This window comes from Rhinopithecus bieti, unplaced genomic scaffold (genome assembly GCF_001698545.2).
Source record: "Rhinopithecus bieti isolate Rb0 unplaced genomic scaffold, ASM169854v2 scaffold_28055, whole genome shotgun sequence".
In the NCBI taxonomy this organism is placed as follows: Eukaryota; Metazoa; Chordata; class Mammalia; order Primates; family Cercopithecidae; genus Rhinopithecus; species Rhinopithecus bieti.
Genome location: NW_016812914.1, coordinates 1,164,465 through 1,188,915, shown reverse-complemented (window position 1 = coordinate 1,188,915; position 24,451 = coordinate 1,164,465). Strand labels below are relative to the sequence as shown.

The 24,451-nt window shown below is 54.2% G+C and overlaps 1 protein-coding gene and 2 non-coding genes across 3 annotated transcripts in view; 1 reads left to right on the top strand and 2 right to left on the bottom strand.

Moving 5' to 3' along the window:
- The window catches only part of DPP9 (dipeptidyl peptidase 9), a 50,235-nt gene extending 35,911 nt beyond the window's left edge, over window positions 1–14,324 (bottom strand). The window contains exons 1-4 of the mRNA XM_017847145.1: window positions 14,141–14,324; window positions 12,965–13,017; window positions 10,311–10,401; window positions 5,001–5,257 (exon numbers count right to left, since the gene is read on the bottom strand). Coding sequence (XP_017702634.1) covers window positions 5,001–5,257; window positions 10,311–10,366 — 313 coding nt within the window. The 5' untranslated portion in view covers window positions 10,367–10,401; window positions 12,965–13,017; window positions 14,141–14,324. The remainder of the gene's footprint in view (window positions 1–5,000; window positions 5,258–10,310; window positions 10,402–12,964; window positions 13,018–14,140) is intronic.
- A 210-nt stretch (window positions 14,325–14,534) lies between these two features.
- On the top strand, window positions 14,535–14,606 carry TRNAG-UCC (transfer RNA glycine (anticodon UCC)). The gene has a single exon. It is a non-coding gene; the product is annotated as a tRNA-Gly (tRNA).
- Window positions 14,607–15,087: 481 nt separating this feature from the next.
- On the bottom strand, window positions 15,088–15,160 carry TRNAV-CAC (transfer RNA valine (anticodon CAC)). Its single transcript has one exon. It is a non-coding gene; the product is annotated as a tRNA-Val (tRNA).
- Window positions 15,161–24,451: the final 9,291 nt, after the last annotated feature.

Genomic DNA, 24,451 nt, shown 5'->3' with positions numbered 1-24,451 from the left:
CTCGCTCTGTCACCCAGGCTGGAGTGCAGAAGCACGATCCTGGCTCACTGCAAGCTTCGCCTCCCGGCTTCACGCCCTTCTGCCTCAGCCTCCCAAGTAGCTGGGACTACAAGCGCCTGCCACCATGCCCAGCTGATTTTTTGTATTTTTTAGTAGAGATGGGGTTTCACCATGTTAGCCAGGATGGTTTTTTTTTTTTTTTTTTTTTTTTTAAAGAAAGAAACAGCAACTTCTAGTTGTGGCAAGGAACACAGGTTTCCCACACGTGATGAAGCATGCTTGTGAAGTACAGTAGTGACGGAAGGATATACTTAAAGAAAAAGATTAGATTAACAGGGTTCCTTTTAAAGTGTATTTATGAAAAATGCAAAGTTCAGTGAGGTGTGTGGGAAGGAGAAAAATCGTGCGGAGAGTCAAGGGTGAGCAAAAGAACCCAAGTGCAGGAAACACGACTCAGTCTCTCAGAGCCCTTGAAGCTGCCCGGGACCCTGACCGACCGTCTGGCCGCCCATGGGGATGAGAGTTGAGTGATGTGTGATTTCGTTCGTGTGAAATGTCCAGAATAGGCCAATCCACAGAGACAAGAAGTGGGTTCATGGTTGCCCAGGGCTGGGGAATGATGGTTGATGGGGGACGGGGTTGCTTTTTGGGGTGAGGGAATGTTCTGGAAGCAGACAATAGTGATGGCTGCACAACTCTGTGAATGCACAACTAAAAGCCACTGAGTTTCACACCTTCAAAAATGAAACTGTGTAATGTGAATTACATCTAAATTTTGAAAAAGCACCCTGGGCCAACAGGAGGCGCGGGAGGGATGGGAGGGCCTGGGCAGCTGGTCCACAGGGACTCTCCGGGAGAGCGAGAGCTTTCCAAACAGGAAGTCAAACCCACAGACTTGCCAAGGACGCCAGGGCCACCTCCCTCCAGGCTGATTAATCAATGATCACCAAATGGCCCCTTGCCAGCACATTCCTGGGGCGAGCTGCTGCTGGCGGCACCAGGATGGTGACAACTGGCCTTTGAGGCAAGGGCTGGAGGTGACTGCCAAGAGCTGTGGATTTCTGATGTCCCATCCCTCCTCGGACCTCCCTCACCAGCTCTGCCCCTGCAAACACGCCTGCTGCCAACCTGTCACCCACCCACGCCCCGGCGACCCAGGCCTGCGCAGACACCGTTTCCCGTCACTGCACGCTGTGGCCTCATGTGGCTGGCCTGGTGGGGGATCGGGATCCACACAGGGCTGGGCTCTCCCCTGGGCCTCGGCCTGGGATGCTGGGAGACAGGAATTCTTGCTTTCCCTTCTGAGGGAGTTCCAGAGCCGTCTGGAACCCTGCAGCCTCTTCCAGCCACAGAAGTCACCATTTGCAGTGGGGAGAGGCCGGTCTGCATGGGGCAGGAGCGGGATCGGGAGCGCTTCCCAGTGCTGCAGTCTGAGGCCTGGAACCTGAGCCAGCCCCAGCCCATCTTCCCGGCAGCAGGAATTGCCTGTTCCCCCGCTGCTCCTGCTAGCCTGACGCTGGGGGCTTCATCATGTGCATCTGAAAGAGGCCTTCCAGAGGGGCCCAGTGATTAGCTCCACACGCCCCACAGCAAACCTGGTGCCTGCTGAGGACACGGGTCCCCAGAGGGAGCAGAGGGGACAGGTCCCATGCTTTCAGCAGCGGGCCAGGCCTGGCCTTGGAGTCTGGATGCTGGGCTAGTACTAAGAAGCGTTATTATTACTCAGGGGCTGTGGGGAGGCCTGCCCCGAGAACCTGGATGTGACGTGAGCTCAGTACTGCCCCTGACAGTGTTAAATGACAGGCTGGAGTAGCTGAAGGGTAAATGTCACCCAGAAAGGGGCAGTCTGGTTTCCGAGCCGCTCTAGGTACGTTCTGGGGTTTCTGCCAAGTTCATGCCCACTGGGGTGGGCCCTCAGGACCTCCCGTGTATTGTGAGGACCTGCCCGTCCGAGCCCCAGATACACACAAGCCACAGGCGACCCGACGACCTCATGTATGCGGAGTCAATATGATTCCTTGTCCCTGAAATTTGGAGAAAGTTCCTCCGTTTCTGCGGGTGGCTAGAACCTGAGGCACGGAATCCCAGGGGCCATGGAGGGGTTGTAGAAGACAGGTGGGCAGCAAGGTTGGGTGGACCCATGGAGACGCACACACGGAAGGATGCCTGGCTTCTGGAAGGTTCCAGTTCTCAGGTGCTGCTTCCTGAGGTCCAACAGGCTTTCTGCTCTTGGGTTCCATGAGATGCCCCTCTACCTTTACTCCAGGGGTACTTCATGGCTCAGACGAGCTTGGAGAGTTTCTGTACCTTTTAGCAGCTCGGCGGAGATTTGAATGACGGCCCTGACAGAGAGGTGTCCGCACCCTGGGGCTTGGGTGTGGAGGCTACGTTACACAGAGAGACAAGCCTGTGCAGCTGGGATTAAGTGAAGGCTCTTGAGCTGAGGAGATGATCCTGGATGACTCAAGTGAGCCAGATGGCATCATGAGTCCTTATCAGAGGGAGGCAGGCCGGCCACGGTGGCTCACTCCTGTAATCTCAGCACTTTGGGAGGCTAAGGCAGGCGGATCACCTGAGGTCAGGAGCTTGAGACCAGCCTGGCCAACATGGAGAAACCCTGCTTCTACTAAAAATACAAAAATTAGCTAGGTATGGTGGCAGGCACCTGTAATCCCAGCTACTCGGGAGGCTGAGGCAGGAGAATCGCTTGAACCCAGAAGAGGCAGAAGTTGCAGTGAGCTGAGATCGCGCCATTGCACTCCAGCCTGGGTGACAGAGCAAGACCCCATCTCAAAAAAAAGAAAAAAAAAGGCAGAGGGGAATTTCAGACAGAAGAGGAGTAGGAGAAGGAGGCTGTGTGACCATCAAGGCAAGAGGTTCCAATGTGGCCACAAGCCAAGAGATGCCGGCTGCGACCAGAAGCTGGAAGAGGCCAGGACTGGTACCTTGATCTTGAATTTCTGCCCTCCAGAACTGTGAGAGAGCCACTTTCACAATGGCAGCCACAGAAAACTCCTCCAAACACCCTGATCAGGACAGCAACCCCAACGGGAGCAAGTGGCCGTGGATGCCACAGGATAAAAACGAGGCAACGGCCCATGGCAGCCTTGGTCTGGACACTTGCCGTCGTAACAGCCAACCTCTCTCAGGTAATTGAAACTCAAGCCGTTTCAGTCCAATTTCTCCCAGACTAGAGTTGGCCAGCATTCTTAAAGGCCCAGACAGCCTGGGTACGGAGGCTTACGCCTGAAACCTTAGCATTTTGGGAGGCTGAGGCAAAAGGATTGCTTGAGCCTAGGGGTTTGAGACCAGCCTGGGCAACATGGCAAAACCTCGTCTCTACAAAAAACTGTCTGGGCATGGTGGCACGTGCCTTTAATCCCAGCTACCTGGAGGGCTGAGGTTGGGAGGATCATCTGAGCCAGGGAGTTCCAGGCTGCAGTGAGCTGTGATTACACCACTGCACTCCAGCCTAGGCAATGGAGTGAGACCTCATCTCTAAAAAAAATAAAAAATAAAAGGAAGACAGTAAATGTTTTTGGCCACATGGGCCATATGATCTCTGTTGCGGTGACTCTCCCGCTGTAGCTTGAGAACAGCCAAAGTTGTCAGGAAACTAACGGGGACCAGGAAAACCTGACTTCTGAAGAAGGCTGTCACCTGCCGACCTGTTCTGGATGATTCTTCCTTTTAAATTCTTTGTTTGCCAAACCACCATCTGATTCCCACACCGGCCTGTCTGTGGAGAGGGACTGCGCTGACGGGGAAAAGAGGACAGCCACCTGGTGTCCACCTCAGTCACTGTCGTTAGCACGTGGTCAGCCTCAGGCAGAGGATGACAGCCGTTCACTGGTTCCAGTGCTGGCTGGGGGCCGCAGCACATGCGAGCCTGGGCTCAGAGGCTGAGGGCCCCACCCTGAGTCCCATGGTTGAGCGCAGCAGCCTGGACAAGGATCCCAGCGCCACCCCACCCCCAAGGAACACTTGGCGATGTCTGAGGACGTGGCTGCTCCTGGCATGGAGTGGGTGGAGGTCAGGAACACTGCTCAGGACCCTGCAGTGGCCGGACGGCCTCAGCCCAGAGAATGATCTGGCTCCAGTGTCCATGGTGCCAAGCGGGAGAGACGCTGCCTTTGGTGCCCAGCCATGTGTCACGCTGTTTTCAAAGACACAGGCCTGGCTGATCTCTCCAAGGTGTCCTTCCTCCCAGCTCTTAAGGCCTCTGGGTGCAGTGGGTACCATCCGGATATCCGCTGCCCAACTCATGGGAGCCAGGCCGGCCGTGGCGGCAGAGGCTGCTGGAGAACATGCAGCCTAACCCGCGCCCTGAAGGCGTTTGTGGTGCAGAGGAGCCCAGTCCCATGAGGCACTGCAGACGCCGCAGAAGGAGCTGCATGCAGGCACACGCCCAGAGGAGGAAGTGTTGATCCAGGGCCTGCAGCAGGGGCTGCAAGCGTGTGGCAAGTTGTCCCTGTGCTGTCACCGGCAACAGACCAGGTTCTGCCATCCAGGAGGCTTTCCCGGAGCCTCAGGATCCTTCCTGATGCGCCTCCGGGGTAAGCTCCCACTGGAGTTACTCCCAACTCCCTCTAGGAATGGTTCAGTCCAGTCCTGTTTGTCACGAGCCCCACCCAGCCCGGACCAGGTGGCTGGGAAGTGACTCAGGGGGTGGACCCAGCTGACTAGCACTGGAAACAATCTCCGGGCTCAGAGCCACAGGGCCAGCTTAAGCCACGGCATCCTGGCCACTTGGAGGAGCGGGGCTGCCCTGTGCATGGCTCCCTGCACGGCTGATCCTCTGGGTACCTCCCCACCCACCCCGGGCAGCCCTTCCCTGTAGTCAGAGCCATCTGTGGCTGAGCCTCGAAGAACAGCACGCCCAGGGCCCGGCCATCCGAGCACATCTTCTGACTCCTCCAGACCGCTGGGAACAGAGAAAACCAGAGCACCACGGTCCCAGAGGCTGTTCCTGCCCAGGCGGCCCGCAGGGCCCAGCTTACCCAGGTAGTAGAGGCGGTGGGAGTGGGGCCCAGACTCATCCGTCTTCTGCACAAACTGGAAGTCGTGGGGCGCCTTGTTAACAATGAGGCCCGAGTACTTGCGGCTGCCGTGGATGATGCTTCGGAGCCCGTCCCAAGAGTGCTTCTGCACCTGGAAGCGGGCGGCCGGGTCATCCGTGGCGGCTGCGTCGCCTCGGTCGGCTGTCGGGGTCCCGGTGGTGGCCATCCTCTCAGGCCCCTCGGAATTCAGCGAGAAGCTGCAGGGAGGAAGCAAAGACTGTGAGAAAGGAGAACCGTTTTACCTACGAGAAGCTCCAACACTGCCCCTTGCGAGGCACTCAGGTTCTTCCGGACGAGCCCACCCCTGCCACTTCCCACTCCCTAAACCCTTCTTGGGTTGGTCCACCTCCACCTCTCTCCATGTCACCAATGCTGCTAAGATTCACGCCACCATCACCTCTCCAATGAAAGATTTTTAAAAACTTTCTTCTGTTTGGAGATGGGGGTCTCAACTATGTTCCCCAGGCTCGTCTCAAACTCCTGGCCACAAGCAATCCTCCTGCGTCAGCCTCCCAAGTGGCTGGGATGACAGGTGTGAGCCACCATGCTGGGCTTTGGCTGAATGACTGAAACCACCTCCCACCAGGATGTTCCATATCCACTGCCAAGACCCCATCGCTTAAAACCCTTCCTGGTTTTCCACAGTCCCCGGGATAACAAGCAGTCCTCGCCACACCTCAAGGCTCTCGCTGACCCCTGCCAAGCCCTTGAATCTCATCCTCCTTATCCCCCATGCCCCAGCCAAACCAGCCTTCACTCAGCTCCTCAGACAGGGCGAGTTCCTTTCCATCGCAGGGCCTCTGCACATGCTGGCCCTCCTGCTCGGAGTGCAGTTTTCCTCACTTTACTTAACTTCACATATATACATACATATATATATATATATATATATATATATACACATACATACATACATATATATACTTTTTTCTTTTGAGACAGAGTCTTACTCTGTTGCCCAGGCTGGAGTGCAGTGGCATGATCTCGGATCACTGCAGCCTCTGCCTCTCAGGTTCAAGCGATTCTCCTGCCTCAGCCTCCCAAGTAGCTGAGATTACAGGCGCCTGCCACCACGCCCAGCTGATTTTTTTGTATTTTTAGTAGAGACAAGGTTTTACTATGTTGGTCAGGCTGCTCACTAACTCCTGACCTCAAGTGATCCGCCTCCCTCAGCTTCCCAAAGTGTTGGGATTACAGGTGTGAGCCACTGCGCCCGGCCTGCTTGACCAACTTCTAATCAGACCTCAGCTTAAGCACTTGGCAGGCCCTCAGACACCTCGCACAACCATCCAGGCCGAAGCTGGTCCTTCTGCTCACCTTTCACATGCCACCTGGCTGCCCCCTTCCCTCCACCGTCATCACAGCGGTTATTTGTGGGACCCCTGTGTCCCCCACATCTGTCCCATTCACAGCTGTGCTCCCAGAACTTTAGCTGGTGGCTGGCACACGGCAGGCATCCCCCAGAGCACTGTGGAATGACTGTCTCTCACCGGGCCCACGGGGAGACACGCTGGGTCTCGGGAGAGGCCCGGGCGTGAAGGAGTGAAAAGCCATCCTGGTCACCTGTGCTGTTGGCTTGCTGTCCAGCCAGGGAGACGTTTGGCCTTCACTGGAATTTCCAGAGCCTCGGGATGGGGGAGGTGCAGGTGAGAGGGTGAATGGCACACACTTCCCCAAAGAACATCCCACTCTCTCCTCCCACTCAGGACACTCTGGATCCGCAAAGCAGCCACCACGAGCAGCCGCTGCAGTGTCACAGCTCCCGCCACCCCACTCCCGCCCTCACCTGACTGGACTGGCCAGGCAAATATTTGTTTTACAGAAGTCTAAACATGGCCACAGTGACCCAGTTCTGCAAGAGCCAGTGGTCTGGAAGGGGTGGCACCGGGGCCGGTCTCACTTCCCTTTGTGGGCTCCGAGTGACTGCCGACCTTGCCAGAAGCCCTGTCCTCTGGGACCAACAGTTTGGCTTGGGGAAGTCGCTGCTCGCTTGGAGGAAGTGGGAAAACCCGAGGGAATGGACAGCAAGGACCGGGTGTGAGAGAAGTAAAGGGCAGAGACGAGTGGGCCGCCTTGACTCTGCGGCGTGCCAGTTCCGGAAAGACTCTGCCTCTTGCCAAGGGGAGCCCCACAGGCTGACCAATGCAAGAGAAAGCACCCCAGCCCGCTCTGAGAGGGAAGGGGAGAAAGAGCTGCAAGGATGTCAACAAGCACCTCTGAAAGATCAGGACCTGCAACTGTCACCTCACTTGGGCTTGTGACAGCCCATTCTGCAGGTGGGAAAACTGAGGCTGGGAGGGCACTGGAGCTTGCTCCCAATCAGAGCCGAGTGAATGAGCAAAGGGGTTTCGATGGAAGCGGCCCGGCCCCCAGCCTCCCACTGAGATGCTGTGTGACAAGCCCAGCAACTGCAGCAGGAAAAGCCACAGTGCAGCCCCGAGAGCTTCCCGTGCCGTGCTGCGAGACACCCATGTCCTGTGGGAACCCAGAGAGCTTCCCGTACTGTGCTCTGCGAGACACCTGTGTCCTATGGGAAGGTCCTGGAAGCCAAGGAGAGTAGAAGCCACCTCAGCATGGGACATATGAAAGGCTCATGGGGCAAGGGGCCCCTTGGGAAGGTGGCTTCTGGGTATCACGGCTGTGGGCTGATTTCTGGAGGCTCCTCTCCAACTCGATTCCAAAGAAATGACAGGGGAAAATGCTTCCCTCGTTTCCTCCTACTCCATCCAGGCAGGGCCAGCGTATCCTGCCCTCCAGCCAGAAGGAACACAGTTTGTTAGTTCAGCTCCTCCTGAGACGGAACTAAAGACATGAACCAAAGGATATCAGCACTTACAGGGCTCTCAGGTCACCAGGATGTCCTTGCCCACTGCAGAGCTGCAGTTCCCCTCTAGGGCAGTGGGGAGCCACGAGCGGTGTTAGGCAGGGGCTGGGACCAGGACCGCCTGAGCACTCAAGAACCCACACTGTCCAGAGCACTGCTGGCAACAAGCCCAGAAAACAGCCCAGGGAGCTCCTCTGAGCGGCCTAAGCACCCCTCTAAGCTGTGCTGCCCCAATTCAAGCCTGGCTCATGGCAGCAAAGAAAAAATATGACCTTCAGAGCTCCCAAAGGGGCCACCCATGAGCACAAAGCCTCTCTGGAAGCACTGACAGAACCACGTGGCTTATTTCCATTGCAAAGAACAATAAAAATGATCTTGCCTCTGATCACCACAGATAGCCCAAGAAGCAAAAATTCGATCCCGGAGATGAGAAATGAAATGAGACATCGTGAGAAACTTCCAGGAATCTTCTGGATGTGGCTAGACTCTTTAGCTTGAGCTTCCAGACAGGCCGAGGCTTGGTGCTGGAGCCTGGCCCTCTGCTCACCTCTCTTCTACCCGGAGGCACAGCCCGGACTGCAGAGAGGCTGGCGAAAGAGTGAGGGAGCGAGCGAGGGCGAGCCTGTGACTGGCTTTCTCCACCTAGCACCACCCTATGCTGCGGTTCAGGGGAGTCAAGAGTTTACACAGCTGCAGAGATGAAAGCGGATTCCAGGCCACTAACTCAAGTCTACCTACTCCTTCCTTCAGCCAATCAGCTGGGTGCCTCTGCGGCCTGTGACGCCACCAGCAAACAGCTCTAGACCTTCTGGCACGGTCTCTGTCAAGGCTGGGTGGCAGATCTGTGATCTCCTTTTAAATTTTCATTTTTTTTTTTAAGAGATGGGGTCTTGCTATGTTGCTCAGGCTGGTCTCAAACTCCTGGGCTCCAGCGATCCTGCCACCTCAGTCTAGCAAATAGCTGGGATGAGAGGGGTGCAAGCCACTGTGCCCAGCTCCAAAGCTCTGTGATCTCTGTGTCTGAGATGGTGCTTTGGTGACGAGCAGGGGCGCGGGAGTAGTCAAAGAGATGGCTGAAGTATTCCAACGCCCAGAAGGAACCGTAGATTCAGTGCTGACTGCGGTTCTGAGTTCGGGCCGACTACAAGGTGATAAGGCAGAAAGAAAGGCGGGAGCCCCTGGCTGGCATGGGGCAAGGGGCATGGGGGGTGGTGAGGACAGGGTCCTACCCATGCACTGGACGGGGAAATGCCTCAAGGTGGACTTTAGGCAGCTGGCCTGGGCCAGGCAAGTGCTCCTGCAAGTGGGAGCTGCTGGGGAAACAGCATGTCATCCTCTGTTCTACCAAACTGCCCCCAGCACCGCCTGGGCCTTTAGCTTTGATGAGCAACCTTCAGAGTTACCCAGCAGCCTGTGCCCAGGTGGGACATTAGTGTGTGCAGATAAGGGAAGGGACACAGATCCCCTTCAGTAACTGACCCCTAAGGCATGTGCCCACCAGACACTAGAACCGCCGGGTTTTAGAGCCCACGGCTGGGCCAATCATAGCCCTTCACAACATCCCTGTCTTCCCCGGTCCATTCTTCAACTCCCTTCCTGACTGAGCATGCTCCATTAAAGCAAACAAGCCTAAGAGTTTTAGAAAATCGAGGCCAGGCGCGGTGGCTCACGCCTGTAATCCCAGCACTTTGGGAGGCCGAGGAGGGTGGATCACGAGGTCAGGTGATCGAGACCATCCTGGCTAACGTGGTGAAACCCCGTCTCTACTAAAAATACAGAAATTAGCCGGGTGTGGTGGCGCAGGCCTGTAGTCCCAGCTACTTGGGAGGCTGAGGCAGGAGAATCGCTTGAACCCGGGAGGTGGAGGTTGCAGTGCGCCGAGATCGTGCCACTGCACTCCAGCCTGGGTGACAGAACGAGACTCCATCTCAAATAAATAAATAAATAAAAATGGGCTCAGTCAGGTTGAATGGCCTGTCCAACGTCACCCAGCGAGGAAGGGGAGTGGAACCCCAGTCTCTTGGAGCCCCAAACCCACATCCTTACAGTGAGATCAGTGGTTCTCACTCAGGAGTGATTCTGCCCCCAGCAAAACTTGGCGATGTCTGGAGACATCTGTGGTTGTCTCAACTGAGGGGAGTTCCTGGCATGAAGTGGATGGAGGCCAGGGACGCTGCTCAGCACCCTGAAGTGCCCGGGACGGCCCCACCCCAGAGAACATTCCAGCCCCAATGTCCACAGTGCTGAGGGGGAGACCCCACACTAGGCCACGCTGCCTCTTCGCTCGAAATAACCAGAACAGCCTTGGGGACCTGCCGGGGAATCCAGGGGAGAGGGAAAGAAGGGGCCTTCCAGATCTCAGACTGTTGGGGAATTCCAGAAGCTGGGCCACATCTCCACTGATCAGCCTCCAAAGCCAGCCTCACCTTCTCCAACTTCCGGTGTTCTCCTTGTCCAGGCGCAGTTTCTTAACCTTCCGCATTAACCGCTCAGCTGACCTCAGGAGGGCAGGGGTGCCTGCGGGCAAGCAGGAGGAGAGACCAAAGGGCTGCAACCCCGGCAGGTGGGGAGTGGGCGCTCCTGCCCCCTTCGCCCCCTCCCCATTTCCCCAGGCAGTCCTCCAAGCCTCCAGGAGCACCCTGAGGCCAAGGGCATTCTGAAGAGACGATGCTTCAGGCCCTGCCCTGAAATGCGGGAGGTGCTGGGCATTTGCCAGAGACCGGCATCTTTCTCAACAGGAGGTTCCTTTCAAGGTGTGAAGTCCCTGGGAGTTTCAAGTGACTCCAGGGACACCACACCAGGGCACTTGCTGGAAACAGAAGAACCCCAGATTCCTCACTGTGGCCACTCCCTGATGGCCCTGGTCACCTTGCCTATTCGCTTCGTCCTTGACTGTGACCTTTGGCCGTACTTGCCTCCTTCCTGTCCCTCAACACATCTGCTTGCTCCTAGCACATGGCTTCTGCACGACGCGCCCCTTGGCCTGAGATGCCAGTTTTCTGCTTTTGATATGACTTGCTCCTTCTTGCCCTGCGGCTCCTGATACCACCTCTTCAGAGGTCATTCCTGAGCGCCCCATCTGAAGATGCTACCTGACTGCCCCCATCACTACACCTGGATGCTGATACGATGGCCTGGACAATCATTCCAGTGGTCCCCTTCCCCAGGGAGAGTGGCTCTCACCTGGGGGCGATTCAGCCCTCCAGGGGACACTGGACGATGTCTGGAGACATTTGTGGCTGTCACAACTTGGGGATGCCCTGGCATGGAGTGGGTGGAGCCCAGAGACACTGCTTAGCACCCCACAGAGCCCAGGATGACCCACCCCAGAGAAGGATCCCACCTCAAATGTCAGCAATACCAAACCGGAGACCCCTGCATCCATTACTTGGGGAAAAATTTGAGTTCAATGCCTACGCTCATATTAATACTGGAATAAACTTTCCATGGAACAAGCATTTTAAATGAGGGGGACCCCCCAGCTCCTGGGATTCACCTCCTCTCTCCTTCCCCACTCAGAGGGTGAGGATTTCAATGTCTGCAGCCTCCTGGGACCTTAGTAGGGCAGAGGATCATGGGACACAGTCTTTTGAGGATTTCTGGAATCCCCTAACCCAGGGAGTCTCACCTGGGGATAACAGGCCCCTCCAGGGGACATTTTTGGTTATGACGACTGGGACGGTGCAGGGAGGCATGTGGCTGGTGGAGGCCAGCGATGCTGCTTAACCCCTACAGCGCACAGGACAACCCCTCTCCCACTCCTCTGCCAGGAAGGACCCAACCCTAAATATCAGTGGCAAGGCTGAGAAACCCTTCTGTGGGTAAGGGGGCACTCCTCACGGGAATGTCAGTTCCACAGGGCAGATCACATCTATCCTGGTCCCAACAGATCGCCTGAACCCCGACCATGCCTGGTCCTCAACAAACATTTCAGGTTGAATGAATGAGCTACTGTCCTTTCTTGGATGCTGTCTGAAGTCAAAGGGGCCCCTTATTTGGCTGGTGCCCAACTACCTTCTCAGACAAGCCAAGTCCCATGATGGGCAGTTGCCCAAAGGCGTAAAGAAGAGAGAGCCAGCTGGGTACAGTGGCTCACGCCTGCAATCCCAGCACTTTGGGGGACTGAGGTGGGCAGATCACCTGAGGTCAGGAGTTCTAGGCCAGCCTGGCCAACATAGTGAAATCCCATCTCTACTGAAAATACAAAAATTATCCAGGTGTGGTGGTGCAAGCCTGCAATCCCAGCTACTCAGGAGGCTGACACAGAAGAATTGCTTGAACTCAGAAGGTGGAGGTCGCAGTGAGCTGAGATTGCGCCACTGCACTCAAGCCTGGGCGACAGAGCGAGGTTCTGTCTCAAAAACAAAAGAAGAGAGGGAAGCACATGGGGACAGGACTGAGATTGTAAGGGAAGAGGTTAAGCATAAAGTCATCACGAAAAATCACTGGCTGCAATCTCAGTCCAGTGGTGAAAAGTGTGGGTTCTGGTCTGAGAGAGAAGGGTTCAAATCCTAACTCTGCCACTTCTGGGGAAGTCCCTGAACCTCTCTGAGCTTCCACTTTCCCAGCAAGAACATGATACGACAGTATCTACACCTGGGGCCACAGAAGGAATTAAATGAGACTGCACACATACAGCTTTTAAAACAGTGTCTGATGTAGCACAAACTAAATGACAGCTAGCGCTGTCAACTAAACAAGCTACTCAAAACCACAGAAAGGGGCAAAACTCAAACTAAAGTCCTTTCAGAGGCAGAATCCACACCATTTACTGACCAGGTCAGGCAGTATAGGGGGATACAGGCACCCCTCCACCAAATCCTGCTGAAGTCAGCACTTTCCCCTTCCCCTCCTCAAAGCCTTCAGAAAGCTCCTTCCAGGGACAGCTAGAGGGGGACAGGGGTGGAAAGAAAAGCCTCCAGCAGGCACACAAAAAGCTGCAGCCACTGCCCTTCGGAGGACAACCACCCAGGGCCATAAAATTCCATTTCCTGACAATCTCTATGTTCCAGAGCAGGCAAAGGAATCCCACCAGCCCACACCCCAGCCTTCCTGGCTGCCAAACCCCAGCACAACTGACCTTCTAAAGGGTCCAGAGAGCCTCCATTCCAGCTGCAGGCGTGGGACACAGACCTTTATAGGATAAATGTGTCATGAAGGTGGCAGGTTAATGGAAGCACCGGTCAGCCATTCAGCTTCCCCCACTCAGGAGCTGCAGACTGCCAGGCCCGATTCTACCTGGCTAGATTCTAGCTCTGCCTCCAAGCTCTGCAGCACCGTCTGCATGCCCTGGACAGAATCTGGGAGAAAAGCCATCCCACGGGCCCCGATTCCCCCAGGGCCCAGCAGAGGAATGCAGGGATTGGTGCCTACAGTCCACACCTCCTGGGCTTTAGTCCCAGCTCCTCGAAAGCAGGTTGGTTCTTGCCGGGGAGGCAAGTGACTTCCTCCTGGGGCCCCTGGGGAAGACTAGGGGGTGGGGTCTAAGGGAATAGAACGCTTTTGATGGCTCCGAGGCAGCGTGGACAGGGAAGTGTCAGGGCTGGCCTAAGGCTGTGTGGGAAGAAGGTGGGCGGCTGGACAGGCCTGAGAAAGGAGGCTGAGAGAAGGGGAATGGACCCTGTGGGCTGGACCCTTGGAAGGCAGCTATGCTAACCACTACACCACCAACGCCTCGGCAGGAAAAAGAGTCTCTGGATGTCCTTAATAAAGGGATCAAGTAGGGTTGAGGATCAGGACTGGGTCGGGGGAGACCAAGCCTTGGGGAGAAGATTGGGGGAAGGGGTAAAGGGGTGAGGACAGGATGCAGGTCGAAGGAGGTGGCCTCTGTGCACATACAGCATTTGCATGGGGAGAGGGAGGAGATCGGGACCTCCAGAGCCTGCACGGAAGGGGAGAGGGTGTCAAGGTATGCAGCAGCAAGGGCGTTCTTGGGTGCGGCCACCTCCGGAAGGGGTCAGAGCCTGGAGGCCTGGGCAGCAACGGGATGGGTGGGGAAGCCCGACCGGGAAAGGGAGAAACTGGGAGGTGGCCTGGCCAGCGCAGGAATCGGGGAGGGAAAGAAGGTGGAAGGGGGCCTGGGGCGGAGGGGAAACGAGGCAGGGGGCTGGAGGGACCCGCAGACGGGTGCATGGAGGCCCCGGGGTGCGGGGAGGACAGGCGATGGCGAGGGCAGGGTCAGGGCCGAGGCGGGACCGGTCAATGGCGGGTTCAGGGTCGCGGCCGGGGCGGGACGAGGCGCACGGGCGCTACTCACCGGGACGTGGGGCGGCGGCCGGGCTGGGCAGGTCGTCCCGGGGCCAGCGGCGCCTCACGGTCGCGGCTCCATGCCCGGGACTGCGGCCCCGGAAGTGGCGGGCGCGGGGGACGACAACGGCGGCGGACACAGGGGACCCGCCGGCTCAGGCACCTTTGACCCGGAAGTTGAGCGTCCCAGGCGGCGGCCTGGGATTGGACACCACTAGGCACGTACCAAGGCGTCCGCGGCGCTTGGGGGGAAGCCCGCGGCGCGGCGCCGAGGTGCGGAACGCCCCATGAACGACATCTTCCGGTGGGGTAAGGAGAGACACCCCCATGTGACTTGGTATCGTTCAGTCAAGCCCATGATACCCTACTGTTAAGAATATCCGGAGATGGGGTTTGTTTCCGTGGCGTTGGTGGTATAGTGGTTAGCATAGCTGCCTTCCAAGCAGTTGACCCGGGTTCGATTCCCGGCCAACGCAAAAGCTGATGTTTTTGCCACTTTGAAACTTTTAATTTTATTTATTTTTGAGACGGAGTCTTGCACTGTCGCCCACACTGGAGTGCAGTGGCGCGATCTCCGCTCACTGAAACCTCCACCTCCCAGGTTCAAGCGATTTTTCCTGCCGCAGCCTCCCAAGTAGCTGGGATTACAAACGTGCGTCACCACGCCCAGCTAATTTTTGTATTTTTAGTAGAGATGGGGTAGGGGGAGGGGCGGTTCACCATTTTGGCCAGGCTGGTCTCGAACTCCTGACCTCAGGTGGTCCTCCCTTTTCGGCCTCCCAAAGTGCTGGAATTACAGGCGTGAGCCACCGCGCACGGAACATTTTTTAAAATCCCACAAAAAATTCTAAAAGGCAGGAGGAAGGCGGAAGAGAAAGAATGGGACCACAATCCAGAACTTCTATTTCGGTGAATTTCAAATAATATTACTTCTCCGGTTAGGGAAAAGAGCAGATCTGTTTCCGCCCGGGATCGAACCGAGGACCTTTCGCGTGTGAGGCGAACGTGATAACCGCTACACTACAGAAACTCGTAAAGGTCATGTTTCTTTGAACTCTTATATAGAGATGATGATGCAGCGCTAGTTACACTCCAGCACTCCAAAGAAATACTGGCTGTAGTCAGCTAAGGCAATATCCGCGCTTCCTGAATACCTGTTATTTCACTTGATACAGTAGAGACCCAAAGAAGGAAAATACGGAAGACAAAAAGAAATCCAACAAACACCCTTTCCAACACACACACACACACACACACACACACACACACACACGTTTATTACTTTATCATAAATCCACCTTGCATTAAAACAATGAAAGTCAAATGGCCCACAAAACCATCCGGGGTCAAATGAACCTTTCATCTCATAGCTAAAATCTATACTTGACATCACATTAGTTTCTGCAGATAGTCACCATTTTGCTTTAGATCAAACTACTTTTTTGTTTTGTTTTGTTTTTTAAGAGAGAGTCTCATTCTGTCGCCCAGACTGGAGTGCAGTGGTACGATCATCCCTCCCTGCAGCCTCCACCTCCTGGGCTCAAGCGATCCTCCCACCTCAGCCTCCTGGGTAGCTTGGACCACCTTGGACCACAGGTGTGGACCACAGGTGTGGACCACCACGCCTGGGTAAATTTTTAAAAATGCGTTTGGTAGAGACGGTGACTTGTAGCTGGGACTACAGGCGTGTGCAATTACGCCCAGCTAACTTTTGTATTTTTTATGGAGACTGGAGGGCCTACACTATGTGGCCCACCCAGGCTGGTCTCCAACTCCTGACCTCAACGTGATTCGCCCGCCTGCAGCCTCCCAAAGTGCTGGGATTACGGGCATGAGCTACCGCGCCCGACCCTAGCTACACTGTAAAAGAGCTTTCTGAAAAAGAAAAACTGTGCGTGTATGTGTTTACACACTAAATGCAGGAAATTTAGGAGGAAAAACAAAAACAAGCCAGACACAAGATAATTTAAATGTAATTAAAATGGCCTTTCATCTCACCACCCAGAGCGTGTTACACGTTAAAGCAATCTGGTTTCTCTTTCTTGCCTTTCTCTTTTTTTTTTTTTTTTTTTTGGGGGGGGGTCTCGCTGTCTCCCAGGCTGGACTGCAGTGGCTGGATCCCGGCTCACTGCGAGCTCCGCCTCCCGGGTTCACGCCATTCTCCTGCCTCAGCCTCCCGAGCAGCTGGGACTACAGGCGCCCGCCACCGCGCCCAGCTAGTTTTTTGTATTTTAGTAGAGACGGGGTTTCACCGTGTTAGCCAGGATGGTCTCGATCTCCTGACCTCGTGATCTGCCCGTCTCGGCCTCCCAAAGTGCTGGGATTACAGGCTTGAGCCACCGCGCCCGGCCTCCTTTCTCTCTTTCTTTCTTTCTCTCTCTCTTTCTTTACTTTTCTTTCTTTCTCTCTCTCTCTTTTCTCTCTCTCTCTCTTTTTTTTTTTGAGATGGAGTTTGCTCCTGTTGCCCAGGCTGGAGTGCAGTGGCGCAATCTCAGCTNAGTGGCTGGATCCCGGCTCACTGCGAGCTCCGCCTCCCGGGTTCACGCCATTCTCCTGCCTCAGCCTCCCGAGCAGCTGGGACTACAGGCGCCCGCCACCGCGCCCAGCTAGTTTTTTGTATTTTTAGTAGAGACGGGGTTTCACCGTGTTAGCCAGGATGGTCTCGATCTCCTGACCTCGTGATCTGCCCGTCTCGGCCTCCCAAAGTGCTGGGATTACAGGCTTGAGCCACCGCGCCCGGCCTCCTTTCTCTCTTTCTTTCTTTCTCTCTCTCTTTCTTTACTTTTCTTTCTTTCTCTCTCTCTCTTTTCTCTCTCTCTCTCTTTTTTTTTTTGAGATGGAGTTTGCTCCTGTTGCCCAGGCTGGAGTGCAGTGGCGCAATCTCAGCTCACTACAACCTCCGCTTCCCGGGTTCAAGCGATTCTCCTGCCTCAGCCTACCAAGTAGCTGAGATTACAGGCACCCACCACCACGCCCAGCTAATTTTGTATTTTTACTAAAGACGGGGTTTCGCCATGTTGATGAGGCTGGTCTCGAACTCCTGACCTCAAGAGTCCGCCCGCCTCAATCTCCCAGAGTGCTGGGATTACAAGCCTGAGCCACCACTCCCGGCCTCTTTATTTTCTTAAAGAGACAGTAGAAGAGGTGGGGAGATGACGGCAAGAATTTAGGATCAGACTGCTGTAAAATTCCACACACCCTCACTCTTGCGGGGCTGGGATTAGGATGAGGAGACTAAAGCACTGTAAGGCACTGGCACCAGGTGCAAAAATTAAGGAGGTGCCAAAAAACTCAATAATCAAGATAAATAATATTTCAATACATTTTTTTCTCTCTCTCTGTGTTGTCTAGGCTGGAGTACAGTGGCACAGTCTTGACTTACCGCAACCTCCACCTCCTAGGTTCAAGTTATTCTCGTGCCTCAGCCTCCCTAGTAGCTGGGATTACAGACATGAGCCACTATGCCAGGCTAATTTTTGTATTTTTCGTAGAGACGGGATTCCACCGTATTGGCCAGGCTGGTCTTGAACTTCCGAGCTCAAGTGATTCACCTGCCTTAGCCTCCCAAAGTGCTGGGATTACAGGCGTGAGCCACTGCGCCGAGCTCGTGTTCCCTTTTAATAAGGACATCCATGATATTAGACTACAGCCCACCCTAATGATCTCATTTTAACTTCATTGCCTTTGCAAAGACCTTATTTCTAAATAGGGTCATGTTCTTAGGTGTTCCAGGGTTAGAATTCTGACTTATCTTTTGGGGGAGTGGGACACAAGAGAGGGATTAGCCATTGTTTGATGAATTGCAACTAATTAACCAATCCCCTATTGTCTGACTTTCAATGCTTCCCTCTTAACTAAGCAGCCAGGAAATCCTGGTTGCTACAATTTATCATAATGTTGCCTATTTACGTGTCTGTTTCTCCTTAGAGCAAAACCCACTGAATCTAATGAGATGTCCTCATTCTCCAGTTCCACTTTCTCTTCTCCAATTATTTTTTGTTTTGTTTTGAGACAGTCTCGCTCTGTCACCCAGGCTGGAGTGCAAAGGGGCGATCTCGGCTCACTGCAACCTCCACCTCCTGTGTTCAATGAATTCTGGTGCCTCAGCCTCCCGAGTAGCTGGGATTCCAGGCGTGCCATTATGCCTGGCTAATTTTTGTGTTTTTAGTAGAGATGTGTTTTTGCCATGTTGGCAAGGCAGGTCTCGAATTCATGACCTCAGGTGATCCACTGCCCTGGCCTCCCAAAGTGCTGGGATTACAGGCGTGAGCCACTGTCCCCGGCCTCCAGTTCTATTTTGAGCTAAGGTGACCATACACCTGACTTTGGCTAGGATGGTCCCAGTGTATGCCCCCAACCCCTCAGTTCTCCCTTTCTTGCTCAAAAGTGTCTTGATTGACCAGGCACGGCAGCTCACGCCTGTAATCCCAACACTTTGGGAGGCCAAGGTCAGCAGATCACCTGAGGTCTGGAGTTTGAGATCTGCCTGACCAACATGGCGAAACCCCATCTCTACAAAAATTAGCCCTGCATGGTGGTATGTGCCTGTAATCCCAGCTATTTAGGAGGCTGAGGCTGGAGAATCTCTTGAACCCGGGAGGCAGAGGTTGCAGTGAGCCAAGATCACACCATTGCACTCTAGCCTGGGCGACAGGACGAGACTCCATCTCAAAAAAAAAGAGTGTCCTAATTTTGACTATAAGTTATAGGGTCACTCTGTCTTGAGCTTCAATGTAGTCAGACTCCCACATTCACCACTCCCCCAAAACTCTTCTCACTGATCACCCTTCTGCATCCGGTTCCAAGGTCAGTCTCTCCGTCCCGGTCCTCTCCATGGCATTTGACCCGCCTGATCCCTCCTGCCCCGGGGAGCTCTGTCCTCAGACCATGCACTTCCCTCCCACCTGTCTGGGACATCCCTCAGTCTTCCCTTCTCTCCATTGCTGGCCAAGGGCTGGGTCCTCCAGCCTCCTCCCTCCTTCACCCACACCCCTCCCTAGCGGGCTTCAAACCCGGTCTACACCCAGCGTTGCCTACCGTCCCATCTCCAGCCCCAGTCTCCCTTGAAGTTCAGACTCTGTGTTCAGCAGCCCCTGATGTCTCCACGTGGGGGTCATGGGGTCTCACATTTAATGCAGTCACGTTGGTCCCAACTGGACCCCAAACTGTTCCTCCCATGTCCACCACCTAGGCTGAGGGCAGGTTCATCCTTCCAGGGACTCAGCCAGAACCTGGGAGTCACCTGGGCCCTTACTCTCCCACCCATATCCAATCACTGAGCAAATTTGATTAACACTGCTTTCAAAATGCACCTAGATGGGCCAGGCACCGTGGCTCACACCTGTAATCCCAGCACTGTGGGAGGCCGAGGTGGGCAGATCACCTGAGGTCAGGAGTTCGAGACCAGCCTGACCAACATGGAGAAACCCCATCTCTACTAAAAATACATAGCTGGCCGTGGTGGCACGTGTCTGTAATCCCAGCTACTCGGGAGGCTGACACAGGAGAACTGATTGAACTCAAGAGGCAGAGGTTGCGGTGAGCCAAGATCGCACCATTGCACTCCAGACTGGGCAACAAGAGTGAAACTCCGTCTCAAAAAAACAAAAATGCACCTAGAACCTGATCACTGTTTTCCCACTCAGTGGCTGTTCCCTGGTCCAGCCTCCAGCATCGCTCACCTGGGCCAACAGTCATCCCTACCTGGACCCCAGTTCCTGCCCTCACCCCCCACAGACGGTCTCCCCACCAGCAGCTACCAGAGGGTGCTTTTGAGCACCTGAGTTATGTCCCATCCCATCCCTCCTCTGCCCACAACCCTCCATGGCTCCCACCTCTCTCAGGGTCAAAGCCCAAGTCCTCCCCATGTCTCACCAGGCCTGGCATGACCTGCCCTATCCCCTGCCTGCCCTCTCCTCTACCCTTTCTCCCCCTTGCTCACTCTGCTCCTCCTCGCTGTTCCTCCAACACACGAGGTGCGGTCCTGCCACAGGGCCTTTGCACGGGCTATGCCCTCTGGCGGACCCAGGTATTTCCAAGGCTCACTCCCTCTCTTCCTTCAAACCTTAGTTCCGAGGTTACCTCCTCAGAGGGCACTTCCTGCCTGAGCCTGGCTAAGTGGTAGCCTGTCCTATCTGACCTTGGAACCCACAAACTTGGTACCTATAATTTAAACATGTTCTTCCTGGCCGGTGCAGTGGCTCACATCTGCAGTCCCAGTACTTGGGGAGACTGAGGGTAGCAGATAGCTTGAGGCCAGGAGTTCAAGACCAGCCTAGCCAACACAATGAAACTCTGTCTCTACAAAAAAAAAAAAAAAATACAAAATACAAAATTGGCCGGGCATGGTGCTGCATGCCTGTAATCCCAGCTTCTTGGGAGGCTGAGGCAGAGAATCACTTGAACCTGGCAGGGGGAGGTTACAGTGAGCCGAGATCACACCAGTACATTCCAGCCTGGGTGACAGAGTGAGACTGTCTCAAAAAAATAAAAATAAAGATGTCCTTCCAATGGCTTTTTAGTCTCTGAAATAATCACATTTGTAGATCTGTTTGCTAATTTCTCCTCCATTTCCCTAGCCAGGCTATGAGCTTCACTAACAGCATTTTTCGTTATTTGTTTTAGTCTATTTTGTTTCCTATTGTGTAAGTCTCAGTAAACATTTGTTGAAATTATGAACAAATGCACAGCCGGTCACAGAAGAGAAAAGGCCTGGGAGTTGGAGATGGTGATGGTAGCGAGTAATACAGGTGGACTTCCTGGCGAAGGGGGCGAACCTGGGAGAACATGTTACCTCCCCCAGAAACCCCACCAAGGCCTGACAGCTCACTAACCTGCCAAAAACCAACCAACCAACCAACCAAACCAAACACTCCTTTAAAACTGTTTCTTAGGGCCGGGCGTGGTGGCTCAAGCCTGTAATCCCAGCACTTTGGGAGGCCGAGACGGGCGGATCACGAGGTCAGGAGATCGAGACCATCCTGGCTAACACGGTGAAACCCCGTCTCTACTAAAAAAAAATACAAAAAACTAGCCGGGAGAGGTGGCGGGAGCCTGTAGTCCCAGCTACTCGGGAGGCTGAGGCAGGAGAATGGCGTGAACCCGGGAGGCGGAGCTTGCAGTGAGCTGAGATCCGGCCACTGCACTCCAGCCTGGGCAACAGAGCCAGACTCCGTCTCAAAAAAACAAAACAAAACAAAAAAAAACTGTTTCTTGGGGCCAGGCGCGGCAGCTCATGCCTGTAATCCCAGCACTTTGGGAAGCCAAGGTGGGTGGATCACTTGAGGTGAGGAATTTGAAACCCACCTGGCCAACGTGGTAAAACCCCCTTGTCTATCAAAAATATGCAAATGAGTCAGGCGTGGTGGCGCACGCCTGTAGTCCCAGCTACTTGGGAGGCTGAGGCAGGAGAATTGCTTGAACCCGGAGGCAGAGGTTGCAGTGAGCCGAGATCGCACCGCCACACTCCAGCGTGGACCACAGTGTGAGACTCTGTCTCAAAATAAAATAAATTAAATAAAATGGTTTCTTGGGTCCTTCAAGCCCTCTCAGGGCAGCCAGCATGCTATGTGACTCCTGGCAAGTTGCACCACTGTGAGTGCATATTTGCCTGCCTGAAGTCAGGTAGATGTTTCAGGGGTGGCTACAAAGTCACAGAGATGGCTTGCTTAAAAGGAGCAATAGGCCGGGCGCGGTGGCTCACGCCTGTAATCCCAGCACTTTGGGAGGCCGAGGCGGGTGGATCACCTGAGGTCGGGAGTTCAAGACCAGCCTGACCAACATGGAGAAACACCGTCTCTACTAAAAATACAAAATTAGCCAGGCATGGTGGCGCATGCCTGTAATCCCAGCTACTCAGGAGGCTGAGGCAGGTAAATCGCTTGAACCCAGGAGGCGGAGGTTGCGGGGAGCCGAGATCGCGCCATTGCACTCCAGCCTGAGCAAAAAGAGCGAAACTCCGTCTCAAAAAAAAAAAAACCAAAAACAAAAAAAAGGAGCAATAGTGCAATAGTTCCATCTTTCCACTAGGTGTCAGCAGAAGCACAGCTGGCCTCATTCGGTGTCTCTCCACCCCTACCCCGAAGCCACCCCACCCCATCCTCTCCATCTCCACTCCTGGCCCCAGACCTCAGCATCTCAAAGTCAGACACTTCTCTCGCTCAGTACACACCCTTGTATTTGCAGACAAATTCCTGTCCCCAGGCAGGCCTTCGCAGCTGGCATGGTTGGTGGCCTGTCCTACCTGGTGTCCGACCACACTAGGAAACTTCAGCAAGGGCTGCAGAGAAGAGGAAAAAGGAATAAAAAAACTAAAGTACCTAGATCCTGGGTGCGGTGGCTCACGCCTGTAATCCTAGCACTTTGGGAGGCTGAGGCGGGTGGATCGCTTGAAGTCAGGAGTTTGAGACCAGCCTGGCTAACATGGCGAAACCCTGTCTCCATTAAATTACAAAATTAGCTGGGTGTGGTGGCATGCGCCTATAGTCCCAGCTACTTGGGAGGCTGAGGCAGGAGAATCACTGGAACCTGGGAGGCTGAAGTTACAGTGAGCCAAGATCGTGCCACTGCACTCCAACCTGGGTGACGAGAGCGAGACTCCATCTCAAAAAAGAAGGAAAGTACGTAGGGATTCAAGGTTTCCAGCCAGGAAACATTTCATATAAATGTTTATGTTCAAGAATAACTGCACAGAATAGTGGAAATCTGTGTTGAAAATTGTTCTAAGAAAATGTCACTTTTTGCCTGGGTACAGTGGCTTACACCTGTATTCTCAGTACTTTGGGAAGCTGAGAAGGGAGGATCGCTTGAGCCCAGGAGTTCAAGACCAGCCTGCATAACATAGTGAGACCCCAGTCTTAGAAAAAAAAAAAAAAAAAAAACTTAGCAGGACATGGTGGTGTCTATAGTTCCCACTACACAGGAGGCTTAGGCGGGAGGATTGATTGAGTTTGGGAGTTTGAGGCTGAAATGAGCTATAATTGTTTTTTGTTTTTTGTGTTTTTTTTTTTTTTTTTAGACGGAGTCTCGCTCTGTCGCCCAGGCTGGAGTGCAGTGGCCAGATCTCGGCTCACTGCAAGCTCCGCCTCCGGGGTTCACGCCATTCTCCTGCCTCTTATAGGCGCCCGCCACCTCGCCCGGCTAGTTTTTTTGTATTTTTTAGTAGAGACAGGGTTTCACTGTGTTAACCAGTCTCGATCTCCTGACCTTGTGATCTTCCCATCTCGGCCTCCCAAAGTGCTGGGATTACAGGCTTGAGCCACTGCGCCCGGCCATGAGCTATAATTGTACCACTGCTTTCCAGCCTGGGCAACAGAGTTAGATACTATAGAAGGAAAGAAAGAAAAAGAGAGGGAGAGAGAGAGAGAGAAAGAAAGAGAGAGAAAGGGAAAGAGAGAGAGAAAGAGAGAAAGGGAAAGAAAGGGAGAGAAAGGGAAAGAAAGGGAGAGAAAGGGAAAGAAAGGGAGAGAAAGGGAAAGAAAGGGAGAGAAAGGGAAAGAAAGACAGAGAGAGAAGGCCGGGCACAGTGGCTCAAGCCTGTAATCTCAGCATTTTGGGAGGCCGAGGCGGGCGGATCATGAGGCCAAGAGATCGAGACCATCCTGGCTAACATGGTGAAACCCCATCTCTACTAAAAATACAAAAAATTAGCTGGGCGTGGTGGGGGGCGCCTGTAGTCCCAGCTACTTGGAAGGCTGAGGCAGGAGAATGGTGTGCACCCAGGAGGCGGAGCTTGCAGTAAGCCGAGATAGGGTCACTGCACTGCAGTCTGAGCGACAGAGCGAGACTCCGTCTCAAAAAAAAAAAAGGAGAGAGAGAGAAAGGGAAAGAGAGGGAGAGGAAGGAAGGAAGGAAGGAAGGAAGGAAGGAAGGAAGGAAGGAAGGAAGGAAGGAAAGAATGGTCACACTTTAAACTCATTTAGTTTCCCCAACAACCCCATTATACAGGTGCTATCCAGAATCATCATTGCCCTTTGAATGGGTGAGAAGATGGAGGGACAGGGAGGTTTATTTAACCTGCTTAAGGAGTGACAGAGAGGTTAAGTAACTCACCCAAGGTCACCCAGATCACGAGTAGCAGAATTGGGATTCAAAGCCAGGTGGTCTGGCTCCAAAGTCCATGGTACGAGATGAGACTGCATTCAACGTAGATGAATTTCAAGGTAATCAAAGTAATTAAAAATAAAATAAGATATAGGCCAGGCTTGGTGGCTCAAGCCTGTAATCCCAGCACTTTGGGAGGCCGAGACAGGCGGATCATGAGGTCAGGAGATCGAGACCATCCTGGCTAACACGATGAAACCCCGTCTCTACTAAAAAAAAC